The following is a 12,855-nucleotide window of genomic DNA, read 5'->3' as shown; positions in this document are numbered from 1 at the left end:
ATCTTGAGGAACCGTGCATGTACAAGAAGTTTAGTGGGAGTGTAGTGACATTCCTAGTACTTTATTTTGATGGTATCCTGCTCATTGGGAATGATGTAGGATTATTGCAATCAACTAAAGTATGGTTGGCCTGTAAATTCTCCATGAAAGACATGAGTGAAACATCCTACGTAATGGAAATACAAATCTATAGAGATAGATCAAAGAGGATGTTCGGACTCACCCAAGCCACCTATATCGATACCATTATAAAATGATTCTCTATGGAAGAGTCCAAGAGAGGATACTTACCAATGTGTCATGGTATTACTCTATCTAAAGCTTTGTGTCCCAAAAACTGATGAAGAGATAGAGATGATGACACGTATTCCATATGCGTCAGCTATTGGTAGTATCATGTATGGTATGATATCGGCAGGTCCCGATGTTGCTTACGCTCTGAGTGTTACAAGCAGATATCAGGCGAACCCTGGTCCAATGCGTTGGAAAGTCGTGAAAGATATTCTTAAGTGCTTGAGAAGCACTAAGAACTTGTTCATGGTTTATGGGGATGGAGAATTAAAATTGGAAGGCTACACTGATTCTAGCTTCCAATGTGACGTATATGATTCGAAATCGACCTCTGGTCTTGTATTCATGCTTAATGGTGCGGCTGTCTCTTGGAAGAGTTCCAAGCAAGACACCGTTGCGGATTCCACCACTGAAGCTGAATACGTTGTTGCATCTGATGCATCCAAAGAGGCAGTTTGGATGAGGAATTTTGTCCAAGAGTTGGACGTTATTCTTAATAGTCTTGATCCAGTCCCGATGTACTGTGACAACACTGGTGACGTTGCGCAAGCAAAGGAACCAAGGTCTCATCAAAGATCCAAACATATACTAAGGAAGTTCCACATCATTCGGGAGATTGTGGGAAGATGATATATATCAGTTGAAAAGGTTTCATCTGCAGAAAATGTTGCTGATCCACTTACATAGCCCTTGCCAGGACCATTGCTTGAGTAGCATCGCGAAGCAATGAGATTAAAGTTTATGGGTAGTTGGCTCTAGGGCAAGTGGGAGATAGTTAGAGTAGATGTCCTGTAAGCCAACTGTTGACTGGGAAATTTATTGATTCAAGTGTAATAAACAATCTTTATTTTAATATAATTTAACTTTTAATGGTTTCGTTATACTTTATCTGTATACCCATGCAAGCAGCATAGATAAAGTCCTTGATTATGCTTTAATACAAATGAATCGTAATTCGATGTTGAAACTCATTTGTAAACACTGCATATTCTAAATTCGTTCCTAGTCGATTCAGCCGCCTAAAACATGGATAAAGGTCGCTTGAGCTCGAGACTAGCATATGTGATGTTGTGTACTGTGTTTCTTGGTAAGGGCATAGAGATGTCCAAACATACAGATGGGTAGTCATATGATGATTATACCGAACAACCCTCCCTCGGACTTTCCAAGTGGTTATCATTCATCGAGAGGATAAGTCCGTGGTTATGATTGTACATCATTAGTCCTTACGACCCGGGACAACACTGAGGCTCTATATGCTAGGGCTGTGCTTTGACTCGTTTACCGGCTCCAGGAGAGTCATCAGGTGGCGAGGTTGGGTACAGTTGCGACACATATAGGAGCCAGTGCATTGTAGTCGGGGATTCACCGCTCACCTACAGGTGTGGATATCCTATGTGATCTGATGTAATAATAGTGCATGGAATCTCTGGCCAGAGTATGAGATGTACATTGGAGAAGGAGTTCTCCAATAATACACGCGATGCCACTATTATATGTAACACATAGTTATCGAATTAATAAGCAACCCTCGATGAACCAATGGTTGCAGATTCGATCGGGATATATGAGATGAAGGGACCGTACTGTACGTTAATCATAATCGACTGGTTCTTGTAGGCACTATCAGTGATACCTAGGGGATCATGGGGTGATGCTACTAGAAGCTCTTACCATGATCCGATGGGTGCAATCAGAAATGAGTTCTGACATTCTTGATCAAAGTGTTGATGAAAAGAATGGGGCTAACTAGGGTAAGCCCGAATAAGAATAAATGTTATTCTGAATCACAAGGAGTTGTGAACCCACGACTAGCTGTATCCCTGAATCATTGAGGGTCACACAAGTACTGGATCGTTTGTTCCCGTTGAGAGAATAAATTCAAGGAGTTGAATTTATATTATGGTATAGTAAATTCAAAGAGTTGAATTTATGATAATTATTTTGAGAAAATAAATTCAAGGAGTTGAATTTATGAGATACTAAATTCAAGAAGTTGAATTTATGAAATATGGAGAGAATAAATTCAAAGGGTTGAATTTATGAAATTTGATAATTTAATTTATTAAACTCAAAAGTTGAGTTTATTAAATATTAAATTTTGGATGTGATAAATTCAAAGAGTTGAATTTATAATTTAAATATTAAATTCAAATGTTGAATTTATAATGGATATATACATCGAGATTTGGTCTAATATATGCATGCAATTAGAATCTATAGTTAACTTAATTAATATAATTAATTAAGTTAAAGGATGGGTTAGAAAAATATAATAATGATTTTTTATTATTATTATAATGCATGAAATTTCGGTGGAAACAATCTAGTTGGCAGGATTTTAGAATCTTTAATTATCTTAATTAATTAGATTAATTAAGTAAATTAAAGATTAGAAATAAAAATAAGAATTTTTTATTCTTATAAAACTAGATTACATCCGAAAAACCTAGATGAGATAAATATTGCTTTTCGGCTATTCCAAAATTTGGCCGTCCCTTTTTGCTCTCAAAAGGGCTCTCGAAAATCTCTTCTCAATTGCAAGAAAAATTCGGCTTTTGGTGTTGAGTCGATTTCTTCTTCGTGTTCTATCTCATCGCAAAATCTTCTATACTTTCTAGTGCGAGTTAGAAGAGGAACAAGCAATCCGGTCGTGGACCTAATTAGAAGGAAAGAAAGGAGTCTCTTGAAGAACGTTCGTAGGGATTCACGAAGAGCTATCTCCGCTAACCCCGGAATAGTTGGAGCCACGTGATTTATTCACCAAAGGTAAAAATCTAAACATCCTATGTATGTTTTGATTATGAAAACCATACGAGCGTCCAAATCAAATATATTTTGATTGTCAAAATAAAATAAAAATTTTAAACTTCCGCTGCGTTTGGGCGCGTAGAAAACCGAGATCCAACACATTTACCATCTTCACATCTCAATTAATTATCACAACTAAATTAGATTTATTTTATAAAATAATTGAAATAAATTTATTTTCATTGATAATGATGATGATAAATTAACAACAATAGTAGTAAATAATTTACCACATAAATTCAAATTTAATTACAGCGTAAATATAATTTATAAATAGTCTAAATACATCAGGGTTTTTGTTTTTTGTTTTTCTCGCTAATTTAGCATACAATTTTTGAATGTTCGAACTTTAGATTTGATGTTTATAACGTACGTCTTTGGATTATTTCTAATTTTAAATCATACTTATTGTGTGATAGTTGATTTGAATTTATACGTTGTTGTTGTCCTACTATTATTATAAAATCTCTCTTAAAATAATGATTCAAAATATATAAAAATAAAATTAGCGATTTTTTGGTATATTCACTTTTTAAATTTTGGGTTTCGTTTATTAAGTCTTCAATGTTTGATTTTAATATATTAACTTCTAATTTTCGGATATTTTGATATAATTGTTGATGTAACATCTAACAAGTTAATAATTTTCGATGTCAAATCAATATTTTTCGATATCACCTCAGTAATAAGATCAAAATAGTTGAAAATAAAAGTTAGTGTACCAAAACTAAACTGAAAAAATACCAAACAAAAATTCAAAATTGAACAAATTAGTGGATCCTAGAGTATAATTTTCAAGGAAAAATATTTTTTGAATTTGTGTAATTTGATGTTTGAACGTGGGAATAAACTCCAACGTAGCAGTTTTCTCCACAGAAACCAACCTAAGCATATCAATTTCTATAATAATAATAATAATAATATTTTCAGCAATATTTCCCATAAATTTAATATATAATTTCAAGAAATTGGTAAAAATAAAAAAATCACTCGCACAGATCTTTTCCCGCTCCAACAGTAGCATTGAATCTCTGCAAAACTTTTTCCCATCAATGGCTTCCAAAATTCTTCTGCTCACTTCGATTATATCGTTAATCTCCTCCATTCTCTTTCATTCCTCGAAATCAGGTACTAATTCATGCATTTCGACGACATCCCATTTTACTAATCAAGATTTCTAAGTGAAAATGTGAATGATTCGTCTTTGAAAAATGTCTCTGTTCCTTGCAGATAATTCACCAATGCCCCTTTTCGCTTTCAGTTGGCTGAACGATAGCGGCATGTTCGTGGCGGGCGACACTGCAACGATAAGAGTGATAGTTCTTGGAATATATGAGAGTGGAACGTACGAGTTTCCGTTCAATCCGAACATCACAGTGAATGAAAAGATTGGTAATAGCAGTTACATTTCTGGCGTTTCTTTGGATTTTGGTGGTGAAATCAAGGATTGGGAGATTTCTTTTACTCCTATTATGGTGGGTTCATTCAATGTATTGATCACTGATAATCATTTTCGGGTGTTGGATTCTTCTTTGCACTTCGGAGTTACTCCAGGTTTTTAAAATTTTCTCGACGAACCCATTAATTTCCATATGATTATCTTGTATCAGTAATATAATTCATTGCTCATGTTTAAACTTGAAGGTAGAATGTATCCAGCCTCCGGAATTTTGTCTTGGCAGGATGGAGTCGACGAGTTTATAGCCGGAACTATGGCTGAAATGTTGATCCTCCCAAAAGATGCATTTGGAAATAATGTATCTTCATCTAGTGAAGGGCCTATCCGTTTCAACTTCACTTTGTTCGCGTTGACCACTTCAGGACTCCCGGCAGATGTGCTTAATGTAACCAACAAAGGGTGGAATACTCAAGGTTATATTAGCATCGAGTTTGTTGCAGCCACTGCTGGAAGCCTCCTACTTCATGTAGAAGTCGAAAAACAGGCTTTGGAGGGCTCTCCATTGGCATTCACTGTCTATCCAGGTTATTAACATGCTTGTGAATCTAATAATGTGAGATTTGATTAGCAACAATGCTCTTTCGAATTCATTTTTTTTGGATAGGCCTAGATTTTTTGAATCCATGATGATACCACTGTTACAGGAATACTGGATATCAACAGCTGTGTGGCTAAATGGAATGTTGAAACGAATTTATTTCAATTATTTTCAAAGATGGAAGCTTTCATACACCAATATGATCAATATGCAAACTTGGTATCAGGATTATATGAATTTGATATTGAAGTTATCGAGAAGGGAGCGAATTTGTCTATGCCCATTGCTGATTTGCGCTTCAAAGAAATTGAGCCCGGCATTCAATCGTTCTCCTTCAGCTTAGAGGAGCCAGGAAACTTCACACTCGTGATATCTGACAAGGAGCACAGTACACTCATCTTCAATATGCCTTATGACTTCATTGTGTATATAGGTGCTACAGCCAGCTCCTTTTTTAAGTTCTCTTTCTGTTGTATCATTTTTCTTGTTTATCCTAATGTTCGACTTTGGCAGGCTATTGTGATGGGATGAACAGCATAGTCAATGGATCGGGTTTAAATGGTTCTGTTGCTGGTGATATAGCAAAGTTCTCTGTTTTCTTGAAGGATGCTTATTTATATCCTTCTCCTGTTGAAGTGGAAAGCCTTCAAGTCCGAATTGTGCATGAACTTGATTCCCAGATTTTACATCCAATCATTCTAACAAGGGAGATTGCCAATGGTAGAAATCATAAAGATTTAGTTTAAAGAGTTAAATTTGTCATTACCTTTAGCAGAAACATAATTTGATCTACTACAGGAAGCATGTCCTCAGGAAGACCAAATCATGGTGATTTTGATCTTATGCAGGTTGCAAATGCGGCAGTGAACAATGTAGGTGGTGTACAATTTTTATTTCTTGATATAGTATGCTACAGAGTAATGCGTGTTAACCATGGATTTTTTTATGCAGTTTTCTGGAAACCAAAGTCCCAAGGCTAGTGTTTTTGATGTTATTTACAGACCCGAAAAAAGCGGTGTCTACGAAATCAGTGTATTTTGTGGAAATATTCAATTAAATGGTGGGCATCAATTTAGAAAGGAAGTAAGTGCAGGTACATTTAGATTTTGCGATGTAGTAATAGCAAGATGTGCTGCATATACAGATTATTGATACATCTTTGTTGGGTTCTACAGGACTGGTTAACATGTCGCTTGCAGAAGTAGTAAAATGCTCAACAAAAGTACCTAAACTGGTTAATAACGAAATAGTTGTACAACTCAAGGATTCATACTACAATCCTGTACTATCAGAACAGGCAAGGTTGAAATTAGAGATTGTTTCAATCGACAAATCTACCGTTATGACATGCAACTTTTCGGATAATAATGATGGAACATATACCGCTAGTTACCAGGCAAAAGAAGTTGGCACATATGAGATTTGTGCTTGGTATGACGAAGAGCATCTCATGCCTTGCCCTTTTGGGGTGAATGTCTACAACAGTAAGTTCTGTCAAATGCTACATTCATGGATCTTGATTTTCTTACTTATCTTGTTTTTTTCAGGTGAATATTTCCCTAAAGTTTATAATGATACCATTTCTGTGTGGGAAGACGAATCGGTTGCTTTCAACATCCTTGAAAATGATTATTTTGCTGGTGGTCATGCAAGCATTTTCGAGTACACAAAGGTAAGTCACTTAAAACTTCATAAGATACTGATAAATAAACTGTAGAAGGTTGTTGCTTTGAAAATTCACTTGATATATGTATAATACATGGCAGCCAGATCATGGTTCGCTTCTGCAGTACGGGCACCTCTTTAGATACACACCATATAAACGATTTCATGGGAACGACTCTTTCTTGTACACGATAGCAGATGTTAATGGGAATCTTGCTTCTGGAGCTGTGAATTTATTTGTTCTCTGCATGCCACCTCAGTTGGTTTCTATTCCAATGAACTTGCAAGCTACAGAAGATGCCGTTAGTCCCACATTTGGGTAAGCTGACGCTTTTACTTCATCTTCATCCCTAAATCCAAGGTTGAATTCATAACGGAATAATGTCTGTCTTGTTCTTTATGTAGTGGTTTCCCTGGATTTGAGATTATTTACTCCGACATGTCCGAAAACATAACGGTTACTCTCAGTGCACAGAATGGGATTGTGTTGCTATCTCCTATGCTAATGCAGTTTCAACCAAAATTCTATGAATTTTCTATCCAAAGAGACATTGGAAATGCTAATGGGCTTATTTTGATAGGCTGTCTTGATTCAATCAATTTCGCTCTTCAGTCCATCAAATACTTTGGGTATGCCTGTTAATAGTACACCCTTCCTAAACCACCACCTAACACCTGTCTTTTAACTGTTTGCCGTGCTATCTATTGACTCTTTTTTTATTGTATTGCTCATGTGTGTTAGCAAAGAAAACTTTTACGGTGCCGATGCTATCCGAATTTCTTCCAAAAACAGGAATGGGGAGAACACTATAGACGTTCCCCTTTATGTGCAGCCTATCAACGATCCACCTGTCATAAATGTACCATCATATCTTATCTTGGAGGAAAAGAGTGATGGAGTACTAATCTTTGGTGGACAAAGTGTCAAATTGGACTTTGTTACTGATCCAGATATTGTGGATTTTCCCGGTAACAGCATGAACAACAGAACTTACCCTGTTTTAAGAAGTTATAATGTTCGGATATGAGAACCTGATTTCCGGTTAATGTAATGATGTTGTTCAGGCAACAGGTCTCATTTTCTGCTCCTGTCTTCTGTAGAAGTCAGTTCTGGATTCCTGTCAACGAGCCTTCCTGCCGAACTAATCAGTTCAACAGAAATAAAAATGAAATCTAGTCATCAATGGCAGCCACTGCAAACATTTGTTACCATATCGAAGCATTTCCTGGTAAAGGCAAAAGCTATCAGATTTCGTGGTTCAATCGAAGAACTTAACAGTATAATGGAACAACTAATGTTTCATGTATGTCTTGCAGGACCCTTTTCAGTACATACTGTTTTTATATCTAAACTCGACCAATTTCCTTAGATCTTTTATATTTCAGGAAGGCAAGCACGGTGCTGTCTTGACGGTGACAGTAAATGATCTAGGAAATCATGGATGCTACCCGAATTGCAATGCAATGATGACGTCGTCTCTTTTTGTGCAGTCTAACGTGAATCTGATCAGGAAAAGGCCCATGAGTTCTTTTGCAGCACATAGTAAGTTGAAAATTTTTAATACGAGCATTATTCTCTGCATTCTTAACAAATTCTTGAACATCATCTGTTATTCACTTGTCTCGATCTGCTATTATTTTGTAGCTTTTGGAGCAGTTATCGTGGTCGAATCCGTTTCAGTGCTTTGTTTGGGTTTGATGCTTCTGTTTTTCATATGCAAATGTGCTGTTATTCTTCTCAAAGAAAAGAAGAGACAGAAGGATCAGCATATGGATCTCTCCAAAATTCAAGATTCATCCGAACAAGCTGTAAGTTGGCTTTTGCAGTTCTCATTATTCTTTTTACTGTTTTTGACGCACTGGATTTGTCACCTGTGGAATATTTTCTCAACTTTGCTAAAAAAAAATTATTTAGGATTAGTTACTCTTTTCAGCCTAATTATTTGGATCCAAAATGGTTTTGGTCACTGTTTTTTGAAATATGTCAAAAAGGTCGATCGACTTATGTAATACAGATGGTTTTGCTCCCCGACTTTAATTCATTGATTAAAGGAACCAAAATGGACTGTTCCCAAACAACAGGACTCTTGCTGTTTTACGACTCATTAATATCGGGTACCAAAAACATTTAAAACTTATAATTTGGTGACATTTTGCAGTTGGCCTTTGACTCATCTGAGAATGAGAAATTATTTATGAAGAGTTCTGCTCAGTCTCTCGGTGATCATCACGAAGAAACCCAGTCTTTGAATCTTGAGCCTTCTACTTCTACCAAGGAATGATTTTTATTTTTATTATTTGTATATAGTTTTTTCAATCTAATGCGATTAAAAAAGGTGGAAAATAGTTCATATTTGGTTATGTTTCTAATGTTTACACAAAATAATATTTTCTGATTATAAGTTTCAGCCATTGAGTTTGAAAATAAGAACTATGTTAGATTATATTTTCAAACTAAATGATTTTTACTGTAATAGCCGACCCATAATAAATTATTGGATAAAATGATAACAATCAAGGTTTTCATTATTATTTATTGAAATTTTATCTAAAAATAATTCAATTTTTGTGTGATGTTATGCTGTAAGAAAAACCAAGAATCCAATTATTTATCAATACTTGCAAACCACCCAATCAAGGGGATTTTGGTACTCCAAGAATGCATACAGAATCAACATCATCGTGTTCTCGATATCTCGTCAACCATTTGTGGTCGAATCTATCCTACAGCGAGTGAAATTTATGAGAATGGAATGGAATGGAATGAAATCAGATAATATATATGGGAACCTACCACAAATTGATAAATCCAATGCCTTCCTCTTCGTGTGGTGAACTTTATGCAATATAGCATGGACTTAGCCATCATCCAGTTTGATGAATTTCACCTGAATCTCTAGGATTTTTCTCATCAAAACTAAGAGCAAGCTCACAATCTTGCACCCAGAGAATTCACTGATTTCCCTAGCTCATCTGCATTAACAACATTCTACAGGCATTTCAGATTTCTCGATTAAGATATCAATTTAAAATTGTGGTCACATACAAACCTTAGATGGCACACTTAGAACCTTGGGAGAAGTGTATGTTTAAGCATTACCATTATGTCAGTTGTATCCTCCAGAAAAGAAGACCTTAATATGCCTCAAGAACTTTACTGGTACCGAGAGAAATCCCTCCATTAAAACAAGAACAACCCCCTCCAATCCATCCCCCTTTCTTGACATTACCAAGAACTCGTTGCATTTGCACAAGTGCACATTACAACACATTCAAACTTCCTGAGATCAAGTATCCAACAACTGCATGCTTATGACCTGAACAGCGATGGTGGATACTTCTACCAAAAGTCTGCACATGAGCATATTCCTTCTCTGAAATGATGAAAACAATTTGAATCCCTAAGCACAATATGACGTTGATAAACCTGTGATATAAACTTCACAGCATTATGGCAGTCGCCACAAACCCGTAGGTTCTTGTATATCCGAATCGGAGCCCCCATTGGAACATAAAGGATCCCAAAAGCGACGGCCAATTTTTCGCTATGAAAGGCAAGACCACATTCCTTAGCCTCTTCATTGATATCATGAAGAGCAAAATTTGTGTCAGGAACATATCCAGCTTCCTTGATTAACATTAAGACTTCATCAAGTTTCAAGTAAATCTCATTCGCCTTTGGATGGCTCCGATCTTCACACATAAATATATGTGCTTTGCTATTCATCTCGATCCAACTACATCCAGGCTCCTTTCCCAAACCCTTTGATTTCATCTTTTTTCTAACTGCAGCAGCTTCTTTCCACTTTTCAGTTGATGAATAAATATTAGATAACACAACATATGGAACAGAATCTCGAGGGTTCAGTTCTAAAAGGGCAGTTGCAGCTCTCTTTGCCAAATTAATATTCCTATGCATTCTACAAGCAGCAAGCAATGCTTTCCAAACCGCTGTGTCAGGTTTGACGTCCATTTTATTTAATAACTCCTCTGCCTCATGCATTTTCCCTGATCGACCTAAAAGATCAATCATACAAGCATAATGATTTGGACCAGGTCTTATTCCATAATCTTTTTGCATGGATTCAAAGTAATAGCGGCCACGTTCAACAAGGCCTGCATGACTGCAAGCAAAAAGCAATCCTACAAAAGTAATAAAATCAGGCTTTATTCCGCTAGCTATCATTTCATCATAAATATGAAGAGACTCCAATCCTTTACGATTTTGGGCATAGCCAACAATTAGAGCCGTCCAAGTGATCACATTACAAATTTTCATAGAGTCAAAAACCTTTCTCGTGTCTTCCAAGCAACCACAATTCGCATACAATGACACGAGAGAATTATTAACGAGCAAGGACGAACCATGCCCAGATTTTATTGAATTTCCATGCACTTGCTTCCCAAAATCTAACAAAGCCAACTCCGCACTTGAACTCAAAATGCTGGCTATGACAACTTGGTCGACATCCACTTCATCCATTCTCATTTTACAGAACAACTTCAGACCTTCTTCATGATGTCCATTGTGAGCATAACCAGTAATGACAGATGTCCAAGAGATCACATCCTTGTCCACAGAAAAATTTAACAATTGAAATGCACAAACTAAATTATCCTGCTTGGCATACATATCAATAAGAGCATTGCTCACTAGTTTGTACCCATCAAATCCAGATTTCGTAACCAAAGCGTGAAGAGATTTGCCATTCTTCTCGTCTTTTATTGAAGCTAAAGAGTTAATAACTGAGGGATATGTAAATTCATCTAGTTCCATCCCTTTTGCATGCATCATTACGAATAAAGATAATGCTTGTCCCGGAACATCCTGTCTTACACACCCAACAATCATAGCATTCCATGAAATCAAATCATCATCCTGCATCGATTCCACCACTTTCCACGCCCTACTCAGGTCTCCACATTTTGCATACATATCAACCAACGCACTTTGAACAAACACATTAGAATCAAAACCACCACGAACAACACAACTATGCACTTGTGTCCCGAATTCAATATTAGACACAGCCGCACATGCTGTGAGCACTCCTGGAAAAGTATATTGGTTAGCCTCAGCCCCATCTGCCTTCATTTCCCTAAAACAGTCCATTGCGTCCACAACATCACCATTTAAAGAATACCCATTAATCATGGCAGTCCAAGTTACATGATTTTTCCTACCTTGCATTCTCTCAAAAAGATACTTTGCTTCCAAAACATGCAAGCATTTTGCATACAAATCAATGATTCCAGTAACAACAAAAGCATCCATATCAAAACTAGTCTTGATGGCATAACCATGAATTTGTCTGCCACCTGAAAGAAAACCCTTTATAGAGCATAGTCTAAGGACACTGCCCAATGTGAACTCACTAGGCCTGAAACCCTGAATTCGCATCTCCCAGAACAATTCAAAACTTTCAATTTCACAACCCATTTTGCAGTACCCTGAAATAAGTGAAGACCAAGTAATTACACTCCTTTTTGGAGCATCATCGAATAGTTTTCTTGCTTCGACAAGCCTTCCCGAATTTGCATACCCAGATAACATCGTATTCCATGTACACACATCCCTCACGGGCATTTCATCGAACACTTTTCTAGCTTCATCACATCCACCGGAATTCAACAACCCACCCAAATATTGATTCGCTTCAATCAGAAATTTATGTGTACCGTCAATCTCAGCACTCAAACTTCTACATGCACGAGAAGCCAATTTGTACATCGCCAGATTTCTAGCTTCTGCAGCCTTTAGAGGAAGCCAGGCAATATGCACAAGATATTTTCATTAAACTAGCTGGCGCGTAACGTAATATATTAAACATATGCGTTGATGTATAGATTAACTTCATCAAAAATTTTTTAAAAAAAAGGTAAGGAATGTGTAGAATTAGTCTAATATGTTGAAAAAACACAAAATTTCAACACCACGGAAAACAGAAAAACTGAGGGTGAAAGGGTTCATAGAATCATAATATATGAAATGCAAGGACAGACCAGTGTAGGAGGGAGAAAAGCGTGGGCCCAAGAAAGAGTTGGACGAAAGATTTAAAGGAACGACGACGAGCAGCCACGACACATTTCT

General features: G+C 36.6%; 2 protein-coding genes across 3 annotated transcripts; one reads left to right on the top strand and one right to left on the bottom strand.

Annotated features, from left to right (window-relative positions):
* The first annotated feature begins 4,106 nt into the window (after window positions 1-4,106).
* On the top strand, window positions 4,107-9,160 carry LOC140822474 (protein GAMETE EXPRESSED 2-like). The gene is made up of 16 exons (XM_073183247.1): window positions 4,107-4,230; window positions 4,333-4,656; window positions 4,747-5,085; window positions 5,206-5,532; window positions 5,613-5,819; window positions 5,898-5,971; window positions 6,051-6,192; window positions 6,275-6,583; window positions 6,647-6,771; window positions 6,866-7,083; window positions 7,170-7,394; window positions 7,507-7,733; window positions 7,830-8,068; window positions 8,151-8,307; window positions 8,410-8,573; window positions 8,924-9,160. The coding sequence occupies exons 1-16, from the start codon at window positions 4,155-4,157 to the stop codon at window positions 9,044-9,046; spliced, it is 3,276 nt and encodes a 1,091-aa protein (XP_073039348.1). The 5' UTR covers window positions 4,107-4,154; the 3' UTR covers window positions 9,047-9,160.
* Window positions 9,161-9,505: 345 nt separating this feature from the next.
* On the bottom strand, window positions 9,506-12,855 carry LOC140822475 (pentatricopeptide repeat-containing protein At2g03880, mitochondrial-like). 2 transcript variants are annotated; one of them, XM_073183249.1, is made up of 2 exons: window positions 9,815-12,855; window positions 9,506-9,753 (listed from the first exon to the last, which is right to left on the bottom strand). In XM_073183249.1, the coding sequence occupies exon 1, from the start codon at window positions 12,493-12,495 to the stop codon at window positions 10,105-10,107; it is 2,391 nt and encodes a 796-aa protein (XP_073039350.1). In that variant the 5' UTR covers window positions 12,496-12,855; the 3' UTR covers window positions 9,506-9,753; window positions 9,815-10,104. The 2 variants fall into 2 exon arrangements, with proteins under 2 accessions (XP_073039350.1, XP_073039349.1); XM_073183248.1 differs by having other exon boundaries at window positions 9,506-9,737.

Source organism: Primulina eburnea, unplaced genomic scaffold, assembly GCF_022965805.1.
Source record: "Primulina eburnea isolate SZY01 unplaced genomic scaffold, ASM2296580v1 ctg857_ERROPOS3498143, whole genome shotgun sequence".
Classification (NCBI taxonomy): Eukaryota; Viridiplantae; Streptophyta; class Magnoliopsida; order Lamiales; family Gesneriaceae; genus Primulina; species Primulina eburnea.
The sequence above is the reverse complement of the archived record's forward strand: the minus strand, read 5'-3'. Positions and strand labels throughout refer to the sequence as shown.